The sequence below is a fragment of the Rana temporaria genome, chromosome 11 (genome assembly GCF_905171775.1).
Source record: "Rana temporaria chromosome 11, aRanTem1.1, whole genome shotgun sequence".
Lineage (NCBI taxonomy): Eukaryota > Metazoa > Chordata > Amphibia > Anura > Ranidae > Rana > Rana temporaria.
In genome coordinates this window covers 146,464,201-146,478,581 of record NC_053499.1, presented here as the reverse complement: position 1 = coordinate 146,478,581, position 14,381 = coordinate 146,464,201, and the positions used below count along the sequence as shown (strand labels likewise).

Genomic DNA, 14,381 nt, shown 5'->3' with positions numbered 1-14,381 from the left:
TTATAAAATCTAAAAAAAAGGTAGGACTACAAACACACACTAAATGGACAGAGAGCGCTCACCAGCTCTGCCTAAACACCTATCCTCCTAACTCCTCAGCCAAAATCATGTGACCAGTGCCTTGGCACTCAATCACATGATCAGCGCCAGAGACAGCAGAGGTTTCTGCAAGTACTGTAGCTTGTTTGAGTATACGGAGACATGATGAATGTGACCCACTACCCTCATTCTCTCCCCCCCCCCCCCAATGTGACCCACTACCCTCACCCCCCCCCCAATGTGACCCTCACCCGCCCCCAATGTTACCCACTACCCTCATCCCCCCAACGTGACCCACTACCCTCATCCCCCCAATGTAACCCACTACCCTCATTCTCTCCCCCCCCCCCCCCCCCCCAATGTGACCCACTACCCTCCCCCCCCCCCCCCAATGTGACCCTCACCCGCCCCCAATGTGACCCACTACCCTCATCCCCCCAATGTAAGCCACTACCCTCCCCCCCCCCCCCCAATGTGACCCACTACCCTCATCCCCCCAATGTAACCCACTACCCCCCCCCCCCCCCCCAATGTGTCCCACTACCCTCATTCTCTCCCCCCCCCCAATGTGACCCACTACCCTCACCCCCCCCCCCCAATGTGACCCTCACCCGCCCCCAATGTGACCCACTACCCTCATCCCCCCAATGTAAGCCACTACCCTCACCCCCCCCAATGTGACCCACTACCCTCTTCCCCCCCCACCAATGTGACAGACTACCCTCATCCCCCCCAATGTGTCCCACTACCCTCACCCCCCCCCCAATGTGTCCCACTACCCTTATTCCCCCCACCTCCTCATTCCCCCCCCCCCAATGTGACCAACTACCCTTCCCCCCCCCCATGTGACCCACTACCCTCACCCGTCCCCCATGTGACCCACTACACTCATTTCTTCTCCCCCCCCCCCAAAGTGACCCACTTCCCTCATTCTTCCCCCCCCCCCCCAATGTGGCTTACTTCCCTCACCCCAACATAAGAACGGCATTGATGCTTGACCCCAAGGCTTGCTGTGTAAGGTTCAAGTCTGAAGATTGCTCCATTTAGCGAAGAGAAGAGCCAAGGAGAAAGGATATTGTACAGCTGCAATGGCTGCCAATAATGTGGACCGGTCCCTTCATCCTGCATGGGCAAATTAATGCTGGACACTTACAAAATGAATGCACATTTATGATTAATAAAAAAAGTCAGCAAATACTTCTCTAACCACAAAGTAACCAAGACATAATAGAAATAAAAGGAACACATGCTAGAATTAGGGCAATGTGGATTAGGCAACTCATAGCTCTGAATAAAGGGGGTTGCACAGGTAAACCCCAACCCACCTAAAAAAAAAAAAAGCCACATCAAATTTTATGAAAGATCAGCACCATGGCTATGGTCCTTCTCCCTGATCAATATTGTGCTTTTCCTATTAAATCCACAGAACCGCTAAAACCTCAGTCCACACTGAGCCCCGGAGAGGTGGGCACAGTGCCCATTAACATTCACTAGACCCTGACAACTAGGTAGTATCAAAATGGACCATTTTTCACAGGCCTAAGTCATGTGACCAGTCCCAGCCTCCCCCCACAGCCTATAATTAAGACAGATATTAAGTCTTAAGGTCACTTAGAACCATTATTTTTTCTAGAAAAAGGTAAAAAAACAAAAAACAAACACACATCAACAAAAAGAATCTATGTTAATGCCAAAGCACCCTGCAAAACAATATATAGTAAAAGTGTTCTATAAAAGGTGATCCCATCTATGGCATTGTTGATATGGTCATACTCAGTAACACTACATGTATCTGGAAGTATAAATCCAGGTAGATTTGCAGAGCTGTGCAGCTTTCAGAATGGCGAGCGCTTCAGATCTCACGCAGGCCTTAACCAACGTTCCCGGCCTCTGGCAAGTAAGGCGATTACACCTTCTGCTGGTGTTGCGATTTGGCATCGTCCTTTTTTAAATCAGACAATTTGAGTGCCGGCTGAAAGGTAGAATGGACGGTGCGGTTCATTAGCGGCTGAAGAGGGCGGAAGTTGTCCACCATGTTTTTTTCCTCCTCCCCTACGGCGCTGTAGAGGAGACTGCGAAACACGGCCAGCTGCAAGGGAGAGACCAAAGAGTCATTAGTCAGATATTCTTAAGGTGGAACTCCAGGAAAACGGTGGAATACATTGTTCATTACATTATATATACAGTTTTATCTGCGAAAGGATTTGTCATTTTGGCGAGCCAGTTGAGTGACAACATCCCAGCTAATCAGTGGACCAATCTACTACTTCTTGGTTTAGGATCACTGCATCTGGGTTCAGCTCTCTGCTTACTGCACAGGGGTGATAATGCCGATTTAGTGTCCAAGGTTGGAGGCGGAGGGGTGACATTTTCTTAAAGTGTCACCCAAGTGAAATGGTTATAATCCATTAATAAAACAGAGCCCACACCATTTTTACCTAGAGTGCCAGGACCGTGGCTAATCAAGAGACAGCTGTTCTGATTAGCATGTTCCTAAAGATCTTTTCAACACATTGCTTTGTGTTTGAAGACCTAAGCCGAGCCCTCTGCTGCAATACTAAGTGCCTGTCTCTAGAAACCCCTGTGCCCTCCCGTGTCCCCAGTGACCAGATGCCCTTCCATGTCCTCAGTTACCCCTCATGCCCTCCTATGTCCCCAATGACTCCGATGCACTCCCGTGTCTTCAGCTTCCCCCCCCCCCACATGTGCACCCATGCCATTCCGTCTTCAGTGACCCCCATGCGCTCCCACCTCTCCGGTGACCACCGTGCACCCCCATGTCCTCAGTGACCGCCATGCCCTCCTATGTCCTCAGTGACCCCCCTTTTCTCCCATGTCCTCAGTGACCCCTGTGTGCTCCCGCATCTCCAGTGACCCCCCGTGAACTCACATGTCCCCAGTGACCACCATGCCCTCCCATGTCCTTGGTGACCCCTGTGTGCTCCCGCCTCGCCAGTGACCCCCTGTGAACTCCCGCCTCTCCAGTGAGCCCCCGTGAACTTCTGTGTCCTCAGCAACCCCTGCATCTCCAGTGACCCCTGCACATTCCTGTGACACCAGCGACTCCCATGCAGTTGTCTCAAAGTGCACCCCTGTGTCTCTGCCCACCCTTTAGTACACCCCACAGTTGTCTTGCTTGATTGCCTTCATTGTCAGTACTACCTTCAGATATGCTCCTATCATCATCTGGACTATCCACCTTTTCATGGATACAGACCTCAGTGTGAAATTTTTCCTCACTTAATGTCACATTGACAAACATTTCATCAGTCGGGAAGTGAGAGAAAGTCTGCAATAGAGACAATTTCTTGAACGGAGTTCCAAATAGTAAAAAAAAAACCCTGTCAGGGGTTCTAATCCTCCCCAACTCCATCCGCATCAGAGATCTATGAATAAATAAACTGCTATTCCCATCTGCCATCATGGCACAAGGACCCGTAGTTAACCTCCATAACCAGTCTACAACATGGAGCTGGAGGAAGAGAGTCTGCAGGATCATGACTGTAATGCTCTGCAGGATCCAATGCAAATAAGTAAATTAAATGCAATTTTTTCCTGTTAACGTGGGTGCATTTATTTATCACAGGCTTAAAAAAAAAAAAAAAAAAAAAAACACACACACACACACACACACACACACACGGGATAAAAAAAAAAAAAAAAAAAAAAAAAAAAATTTATTAAATATATATATATAAACACACACACCCACCCAATGATTCCTTCTGCCACCCACATGACCACAGGACAGGGGGAACAAATAACCTATACTCCCTGACGTGTCTGTCTCTTTAGATGCTTCAGGAGGCAATTTTTCTCCAATACAGGGCCAATTGGCTGCAGGGACAGCAAGAGAGAAAAGTCCTGAATATCTTCCTTTGGAGAAGGCACATTCGTTACCAGTTTTATTTTAGTGACAAAGTCGCTCTAAATTCTAATGCCATCAGCTGCCGTCCCTTTCTCACGATGGAGAGAAATTCTCAGACGCCCATTAAATCTTAGCACGTCTTCATCACATTTCTGCGAGTGAGCGGTTGGGTCAACGGGGTCATTAGCTCCCTTGGACTTTAAAAGAATTTAAGAACGTGTGTCACCTGACTGTGGTCCACTTCAATGGGTTTCTTCATGATAATCCAGGTCACGGACTCTGTCAGCGGCGGCGTGGTCAAGGAGCCAGCATATGTCCAGTAATCGTTACAGGTTGGCAGAAAGCAGGAGGGGTCAAAATAATTGAATTCAGTAAGAGAATCCTAAAGGGAAATAGAAAAAAGGAATGTGAACTGGATGACATTTAGTTTGGATTTGTACCGTGTGTATGAAATGATGGTCCTGTGCTTTTTTTTTTTTTAGCATCCCCCCCCACCAATCTCAGAGTACTGCTGATCTTCTCTAACCTGTTTAAGTCACTTTCTGCCTGCATGCACTTGCTCCAGCATTGCTTGCAAATCTTTGCACTGTACAGTGACTACAGTGGACAGTGCACCATATATGATAACCCATTGCTTCTTCATGAAAATATTTTTTATATATTTTTTTTAAAATATCAGCTACATTTAATATAAAGCAACAAAAAAGGTATACAAAATAAATAACTTTGACATACATTTTCATATCCACATTCTAGAATTTTTATTTATTATTATGAATAGTCGTTTTATATCAAACAGAAAACTTAGATGGGATGGTCTTAAAATAAGGGCAGGTTCCCCTTCAAAGCTCCATGATGTGTTGTGTTACCCAACTTGCTTTATTTTTATAAAATCATTTTTGCCTTTTTATAGCCTTTGTTACGACTGCAGATCTCTTGCAGCTTCTTTTTAACCAACTCTTAAAAGCGGGGGTTCACCCTAAAAAAAAAAAAAAAAAAACACACACAACATTACATTAAGCTCCATTCCGACATTGACCTTTTTTTTTTTGCCGTACATACCGTTATATCTTTATTTTCCCCCCCGGCTTCCGGGTAGTGAATCCCGCGGGAGTGGGCGTTCCTATGCACAGGCCAAGTGATTGACGTATGACATAAGCTTCCCCCCGGCGCATACGGCCGCGTCACGAGTTGCCGAAAGAAGTCGAAAGTCAGTGCGCAGGCGCCGTATAGAGCCGACTCGCAGTCCGGCTTCTTTTGGCAACTCGCGACGCAGCCATATGCGCTGGGGGGAAGCTTATGTCAATCACTTAGCCTGTGCATAGGAACGCCCACTCCCGCGGGATTCACTACCCGTAAGCCGGGGGGGGGGATAAAGATGATATAACGGTATGTACGAAAAAAAAAAAAAGGATCAGCGTACAGTCAATGTCGGAATGGAGCTTAATGTAATGTTAGAATTTTTTTTAGGGTGAACCTCTGCTTTAACTACGTGTACTCCCGCGATGTCACCGTGTAACAGGAAGTGCCTGAACAAGCACCTTCATGGCTGGTTTGTCAGGGATATTTTAAATGAAAAGTAACAGATTAATAATGACACAAAGATGATATGAGATTTTAGGGGAATGGTTTCCAAAAAATAATAATAATAATAATAATAATAATAATAATAATAATAATAATAATAATAATAATAATAAATATATATATATATATATATATATATATATATATATATATATATATATATATATATAATTACACACACACACACACACACACACACACACACACACACACACACACACACACACACACACACACACAATGTAAATATTTACTACTACCAGGGCTGGACTTACCATTGGGCTTGACTGGGCTCAATTGGGGGCCCCGGGCTCAATTGCGGCAACCCCCCCGTTCTCAGCAATCGCCGAACCCCCCTCTCGCAATTTTGCGGCAATCACTGCAACCCCCTCCCGCAATTTCGCAGCAATCCCCACCCGCAATTTTGCGGCAATCCCCGATTCACAGCAATTTCGGCACCCCCCCCGCTCAACAACTCCAGCGGATGGATGTACCCCCCCCCCCCACCCAACAACTTCGATGCTTTAGGGGGGCCCCTTCACTGCAGCTGTGTAAGGGGCCCCAAAATGACTGCCCTCCCGCTCAACAACTTCGACATAGATCGGCGGATCCAGCCCCCCCATAACAACTATGATCGGTCGGCGGTAACAACCCACCCCCCGCTTCTCTGCTCCAGGGGCCCGCTTTGATTATTAAGCCCAGGGGCCACCACCACCCTAAGTCCTCCCATGACTACTACACGCCAATGTGTTTTTTCTCTATACACAGCAGTTTGAATGGCTATAAACATTCAGGTATCTTGCATTTCTGGCTCCGCCCACTAACTTCTCACATCCATCATAAAATAAACGGGAATAGATTCAGTAAAAAAAAAAAAAAAAAGCAGGACTGACTTGTATTAGCCTCAGCATGTGAGAAGACCCGGTTATATCTGAGGTCTACATCTGAACCACCTTAAAGTCCAACTCCGGAAAAATGTAAATCTATCCGATGCAGTGGGACTATGCTTGCACTACAAGGGTTAACTGCTTGTTTTGTCCAGTGGAGAGGCGAAACACTCCTCCTCTGATCCCCTTTTCTCTCGTCAACATATCCAACGCAGGGCTATGATACGATATTAAGGTTCAAGAACATTGTATAAATGTAGGTAAACCATTTAGGAACTGGCAAAAATTTAAAAAATTCTTGAATCCCATGAAATGGTAGCAAGACAGTTGTTTGAAGTCTCCAAATTATTTGTCTTGGCAAATCAAAGTGCTCAGGAAACTCGGAGACACAAAAGCAGCAGCCGAGACTCTGCCGGAGAAGAAATGTTAAGTCGGACTTAAGGATCTGAAAAAAATCCCAAGGGAAGGAAAAATCTTTTATAGTGAAAGCTTGATGTGAAGACCTCCGAGTAATCCTATTACAGCGAGGAAACACCAAAAACTTCAAAGTGGAAATAAGATGCCCTTAAAAATAACACTAAACCCTCAAAGAGCAGTAATTAGTTATGTAGAGCGCTGGACAAAAATAGGGATTTTTTTTTTTGTTAAAGCTGAACTCTAGGATTAGTAAATAATGTCCAAATCCATTCATCGTGTATTCTGGAATCTTGGTGTGCTTTGTGCATTCCTTCCAAATCTATGCAGGAATCCAGTGTGAAACGTTTCCTTCCTGTAATAAAGACCGCTCACTGCTGCTCTCCATCTATGTGCATGGTGACTGGTCTTGTCTCCACCCCCTCAAGTAGGTTTCTGTAGTGGGGGAAGTCTGCTGGGCCTCTCCCATGGCTCTGCTCCGTGCACAGGCTCCAGCAATGATATCACTGCTACTAATATCTGGGTTTGCAAATGCATCTGGTGCCCCCAAAAAGTGGATTTATATCATTTGTCATTATTGGGGAACACTGTGCATTTGCATTCAATCCCCCGACCTCTTTGTTCAGGTTTTCTCTCCCTGCACATCCTGTAAATCGTTTGTATGAACTTGCAGCGGATTGTGCATGATCCAGCAGTAGCTGATAAATACGTATTTACTGATGTGGCTACTAGAAAATGTGCATTGCCATGGAGTGTGCAGGAAAAGGCGACAACACTGTCACGGAACAGAGTACGTACCCATTCACACAACGGACGTGTTAACATGAGTTGCACTGAACAGGCAATTTGAAAATGAACATCAGAACACGTGAAAATGGACCAGGCTGCATTGGACACCATACTTTCTGCTGCACTGCATTGCAGACCATGTGCATGCTGCAGGTTTGTTTGGGTGCCATTCAGAGTGACCATCAATGCACCAATACATGCAACGTGCGTGACACTACAGTGCACTGGTGTGAATGGCCCCAAGCATTGTCCCTCTAGTGTCTGTGGATACCCTTGTGCTACGATTACATTAAAGGCAGGACACAGCCAAAAATACGTTTTTTGATATTACAGGATCATGTGCAATAATATATACCAGGGATATTCAATTAGCGGACCTCCAGCTGTTGCAGAACTTCAAGTCCCATTAGGCATAGCAAGACTGACAGCCACAAGCATGACACCCAGAGGCAGAGGCATGATGGGACTTGTAGTTTTGCAACAGCTGGAGGTCCGCTAATTGCATATCCCCGATATATACTGTCTATGGTAGGATTTAATAGACTTTAAACACATCTCAGTGTTACTCTGGAGACCTCTAGTGGCTGAATTAGTGTAATGCATCTGTACACCTGCTATACTCATTATGAGGGGTTCCTCCCATCCCTGTACCAATTTCCCAGGTCTGTACCATTATGAGGTGTTCCACCATTGCTGCACCAAGTTTCTGGGTCTGTACATGAGGGGCTCCCACCATCCCTGCACTGAGTTCCCGGGTATGTACACCCGCTGTGCCCATTATGAGGGGCTCCCACCATCCCTGCACTGAGTTCCCGGGTATGTACACCCGCTGTGCCCATTATGAGGGGTTCGCACCATCCCTGCACTGAGTTCCCGGGTATGTACACCCGCTGTGCCCATTATGAGGGGCTCCCATCATCCCTGCACTGAGTTCCCGGGTATGTACACCCGCTGTGCCCTTTATGAGGGGCTCCCACCATCCTGTTTCGATTTACTGCATTGGGGTTTAAGGTTATTAGTGATAAATGCTAGAAGGTTTACCTTATATCTGACAGACGGTAGAATGTCCACCAACTTCTGCAGCTTCGAGTGGTGCCGGCCAACCTGCAAGAACAACATTTATTGTAGAACAGCAACAATGAAAAGCAAAAAAATAAAATAAAAAATGCAAATAACAGTATGGAAACGTTTGCCAGCCAGAACTGCTATGACAGAAAACACACTGCTGACAGAACCGCTATGACAGAAACAAGCCTGGGGCAGAAGACCCTGGGGCAGGAACGCTATGACAGAAAACCCCTGGGGCAGAAACGCTATGACAGAAAACCCCTGGGGCAGAAACGCTATGACAGAAAACCCCTGGGGCAGAAACGCTATGACAGAAAACCCCTGGGGCAGACACAGTATGACAGAAAACCCCTGGGGCAGACACAGTATGACAGAAACCCCTGGGGCAGACACAGTATGACAGAAACCCCTGGGGCAGACACAGTATGACAGAAACCCCTGGGGCAGACACAGTATGACAGAAACCCCTGGGGCAGACACAGTATGACAGAAACCCCTGGGGCAGACACAGTATGACAGAAACCCCTGGGGCAGACACAGTATGACAGAAACCCCTGGGGCAGACACAGTATGACAGAAACCCCTGGGGCAGACACAGTATGACAGAAACCCCTGGGGCAGACACAGTATGACAGAAACCCCTGGGGCAGACACAGTATGACAGAAACCCCTGGGGCAGACACAGTATGACAGAAACCCCTGGGGCAGACACAGTATGACAGAAACCCCTGGGGCAGACACAGTATGACAGAAACCCCTGGGGCAGACACAGTATGACAGAAACCCCTGGGGCAGACACAGTATGACAGAAACCCCTGGGGCAGACACAGTATGACAGAAACCCCTGGGGCAGACACAGTATGACAGAAACCCCTGGGGCAGACACAGTATGACAGAAACCCCTGGGGCAGACACAGTATGACAGAAACCCCTGGGGCAAAAACGGTAGGACAGAAACCCCTGGGGCAGAAACAGTATGAAAGAGGCCGAACTACCGGAGCGGAAACGCTACGACAGAAAATGCAGACTGAAACGCAGAGACAGGAACTGATAAATTGCGTATTGCAAGAAAAACTGCCAGCGTGACACGTGGGTAGACAGCCCCCCCCCATGCTGCCAGCGTGACCCCCTAAGTGGGTGGACAACCCCTTCCCTGCTGCTAGCGCGACCCCTGGAGATGTGGGTGGACAGTACTCTCCCAAGCTGCCAGCGTGACCCCTGGAGATGTGGGTGGACAGCCTCCCCCCCATGCTGCTAGGGTGACCCTGGGAGGAGTAGATGATGCCCCCCCCCCCCCATGCTGCCAGCATGTGCCTGGGATGAGTGGGTAGATGCCCCGCTGACCCCTCCACAATGACGGCAGCAAAAAAAACCAGATGACCCCCCCTCATGACAGCATCGTGAGCCAGGAGAGGAAAACCTCCAAGGACCAGAGTGAGTGGATGCCCCCCCCCCCCCGTGAGTTCTGGCAGAAGGGTGGATGGGATCAGACAGACCCCCTCATGACCCAGCGAGAGTACCTGGAGAAGGGGGGCCTCCTGCAGCGAGATGAGCCCTGAGCAACGTGGGCGGCGAGTCACACACACCCCCTCCTCCCCCCGGTACGGGCACCATTGGGAAGCGGACGCATCCTAAGCCAGATGGAGCTCTGGGGCCAGCATGAGCAAGGCACTGCATCCTTGCGTGAGCATTGGGAGTGTGAGCGGCGTGAGCACCGGCAACAGCGGGCAGGTGGGTGCAGGAGTACCGTGCAGTGGCTAAACAGGATGGTGTGTGTAGGTGAACGGACCCCCCCCCCAGCGGCGCGTGGAGCCAGGAGAAGCGGGCGGCATCCTGGATGGCAGATAGCACCCGGGCAACGTGGGTGGGCGGATGGTAGGGGGATGTATGCAGCCCCCCCTCCCCGCGAGTACCGGGCGGGTGGCCTCCATGCTAGAAGGAGCCCTGGGCCACGTGAATGGGAAGATAAACGCCCCCCCCCCCCGGCGCGAGCACCGGGAGGCGTGCGGGCGCTGATGCCCGTGTGAGTTCCAGGGAGGCGGGAGGCTCCCCCCCCCCATGAAGCCGGCGTCTAACCGGGAGGCGGGCAGGCACCGATGCCCGGCATGAGACCCAGGGATGTGGGCTGGCGGCTGCCACCCGACGATACCAGCAGCCGACCTGTTGCTCTGCCATGAAACCGGAAGTGACGTTACCCAGAAACCCCACCGACGCCGGAGATTAGAGGGGAGGAGGGATAAATAGCCCTCTGACTCCTCCTACAAATACAGGCTAGCCTGCGGCTAGCCTTCTCACTTATTGTAGAACAGCAACAATGAAAAGCAAAAAAATAAAATAAAAAATGCAAATAACAGTATGGAAACGTTTCGATCTACCTTTAAAAACACTCCAATAACCGCCAAACCGTTCTCCTCCATGATGGCTTCCTCAAAGGTGCGATACCGGGAGCAGTTCCAGTGCACAAGGTGAACCTGAAAAAAGAGTGAACATTTTTTATTGAGTTATTTAAATGCCAGAGGAGTAAATCGGATTATATTTTTGCCTTCCCTGCCACCCTCCTCTCCTGTACGGAAATGGCTTACCCCGATTTCACTGCATACTGTGAGCTTCCCACAATGTGCATTAGAAGCTGCAGAAAGTCAGATAGAACCCACCGCATTTCCTAGCTTGAGGACATCCAGCATCATCTGGATATTTCCTCCCCAGCCTGGCTGTCCCTGGGCTGCCCCTTTCATTCATTGGATTTCAGTTCTGACAATCATGAAGGCTCAGCATCCTTTGTGGGCCTAGGGTGGTCTGCATACAATACAGCCTGCCTAGGCTGATGACATCACTGGGTTCTAAAATAAAGCTATGTAATGAAAATATGTTGGAGGATGAGGAGGGGGGAGAGAGGAACCAGGGGAGGCAAACAGATTAAATTTAAAGAGTAACATTGCGTAGATTTTAACAAACTTTGTTGCAGATTCCAATTTTTTGTTATTCCGGGGAAATAGCCGTTTGTTTCTCTGTGTCCATGAGCTCAGTGAATCTATATAGGAGTGGTTTTGTAATTACTAATCAGCTGCTGCACCTGCATGGCTTGAATGAGGAAATTGCAGGGTCTGCATTCCCTTTAGACGTGATTTTCCAGTGGAAATAGATCACCAAAAATTACATTTTGTTGCAGGAAATGCTCAAAATCTAATTTGTATCTTGGTGCAGACTTCTGGGAAAATCAGTGAACCAATCACATAAGCAGGAAATTACATACCTGGGGGGGGGGGGGGGGGGGTTCTGTTCTAGCCATATTGCATTTAACAGAGAATTATAGTGCTGCAGATTTGAAAAGAAAAGTTTTTTTTTTTTTTTTAATAACATTCAATTACAATAGGACTTCAGTTGCTTGAAGAAGACCGGGTCACCGCTAGTAAAAGAGCTGGAAGAAGATAGCGGAGGAGCCCGGCAGGAGGCAGAAAGAACCAGACAGCGAAGTTAGAAGAAGACCCCCGAAGTCAGAAAAAGACCCCCAGAGCTGCCTAATAAAATTACTTTAAAAACCTGTGTAGTGTGTTTTTTCTTGACCCCCCAGGTGAAAAACCCACACAAAACAAACATATCATACTTACCTCCTCTGTGCAGTTGGTTATGCAAAGAGTGACCCTCCTCTTCTGGGGTCCCTCCTCTTAAATGCCCCGTTGGAGAGCCGTTCTCCCTTGGGGCAGTTGTGTGGGCGTGCTCCCGTGTCTTGCTGCTGCGTCTATAGACAGAGACAGCGGGACTCAATGATTGACAGCAGCGGGAATCAATAGCTGTGCTGCTATCAATTTATCCCATCAGGACCCAAGACACTGGCTGGAGCTGGTGTGCCCGTTTTCGACTCTGGAAAGACCGGCTCAGGTGAGTAAGAAAAGGGGGGGTGCTGCACTATAGAAGGCTTTTCACCTTAATGCAACCCCTTTAAGCCTCTCTTAGCAATGGCTTTAGCAATAGGAGTTTCCCAGTCACTTTTCATGAGGTAATGGCCTACACTTACAGCAAGGGCATTATTCAACTTTAGTCAAAAGCTGCAGCGTTTGTTTTTATCTACACGTGCGCCTTATCTGCACAGGCAGGGTTTTTTTTTTTTTTGGTAAACTAACCCAGAGAACAGACAATCAGTACAAGACATAGGAGATGTAGAGGAGGCGCTGACCTCTGCCGGGAACACCTTGCTGTCCACCGTGTGCTCAGATCCCCAGTCGTTGTTCACCCCCCAGTGGAAGTGGAACTGTTTAAGCCTGTAGGGGTTCTCCAGGGGTCCTCCATGCACCACTGCAGGAAGAAAAGAACAAAAACGTATTGTATCAGTGACAGGAATGCATCACCTGATCCTTCAGAACGACTATTTAATAAAAAAAAATAAGAAACGGATACAATTAAAATAAGGTTACGATTTCTGGATCATATATAGAGACAATGTAACGAATGGTGCTGTATAAAATATATCACTGTGCCCAATCACAGCAAAGTAACAGATGCTCCTATAAACCCACTGCCAGCCCACTTATACAAAACGGACGTATCAGCGACAATGATTGGCAGCTAGACAGACCTCAAATTTTTTTTTTTAAACTCCCTAGCACATAAACACAAGACTATTCCCCACCCCCCGCTTGCCATATTACACACAAAAATAAAATTTGATTAACAGTTAGATAGATTTTTCTTTTTTTTTTTTTAACACATACACGGCAAGTCCAGCAGTGTGGGATAGGCTGCAGCACACCCGTGCCACTATCTTGTAATAAAAGGGGCAACTGTCTTTTTTGGGTCCTTGCAGCCAACCCCCTGATGGACATGGGATGAAGAGAACCCAGAGGCCTACCAAGAAGCATGATGTGGGTACCCCATGAGGCTGCCGCCAACAAATACATAATTAAAAAAAAAAAAGAAAAGAAAAGAATGGAAGATCTGGTGGACAAATTGGTATTTTCCCGTTTCACTGTCAGGCCATTGAGTACTTAATGTACTGACCATACACAGGAGGATAGATTTAAAATGAGAGGAAAAAAGGACAGGAAAAGAAGGACAGGAAAATAAGGACAGGAAAATAAGGACAGGAAAATAAGGACAGGAAAATAAGGACAGGAAAATAAGGACAGGAAAATAAGGACAGGAAAATAAGGACAGGAAAATAAGGACAGGAAAATAAGGACAGGAAAATAAGGACAGGAAAATAAGGACAGGAAAATGAAAGGAAAGGAAAGAAAAAAAAAAAGGGAGAGATAGGAGGAAAAAAAGGAAGAGGAGAAAAAAAGAGAAACACACACACACACACACACACACACACACACATAATAAAGTATTATTTCACAGAATTTTTGGGGGGGGTTTACATCTTGGGGGTATATTCAATATCTACGATTTAAATACCAGGTGTGGTATACAGCCATATTGCGGCTGATCGGTCTGTATTAGCAGTGGATGGCGTTGTGAGAGAGTACGGCGGGGTGTTTACACAACACGCAATGTGCAGATTACATATCAGCAAGCTGGTGAACATTAACTGCACTCACATTATCAGCAGTAAATACTAGCGATAAGAGTCACATGGAGGATGTGCGACACTCATTCATAAGATGATGAAAAGCGACAGGACCAAGCTAAAGAATATTTAACATGCAGCTAATGTGAAGGGGTGCAAAAAGGTAACCTTCGGGACCAACGCAAAATATTGAGCTAGAGTTGTAGGAATGATCGCACACCAA

At 47.5% G+C, this 14,381-nt stretch overlaps 1 protein-coding gene across 2 annotated transcripts in view; it reads right to left on the bottom strand.

Moving 5' to 3' along the window:
- Positions 1-1,188: 1,188 nt before the first annotated feature.
- CA5A (carbonic anhydrase 5A) overlaps positions 1,189-14,381 on the bottom strand; it is a 56,806-nt gene continuing 43,613 nt past the window's right edge. For both annotated transcript variants that reach the window (XM_040329381.1, XM_040329380.1), the window contains exons 3-7: positions 12,827-12,945; positions 11,028-11,123; positions 8,626-8,688; positions 4,134-4,289; positions 1,189-2,128 (exon numbers count right to left, since the gene is read on the bottom strand). In XM_040329381.1, the coding sequence (XP_040185315.1) occupies positions 1,946-2,128; positions 4,134-4,289; positions 8,626-8,688; positions 11,028-11,123; positions 12,827-12,945 (617 nt within the window). In that variant the 3' untranslated portion in view covers positions 1,189-1,945. The remainder of the gene's footprint in view (positions 2,129-4,133; positions 4,290-8,625; positions 8,689-11,027; positions 11,124-12,826; positions 12,946-14,381) is intronic.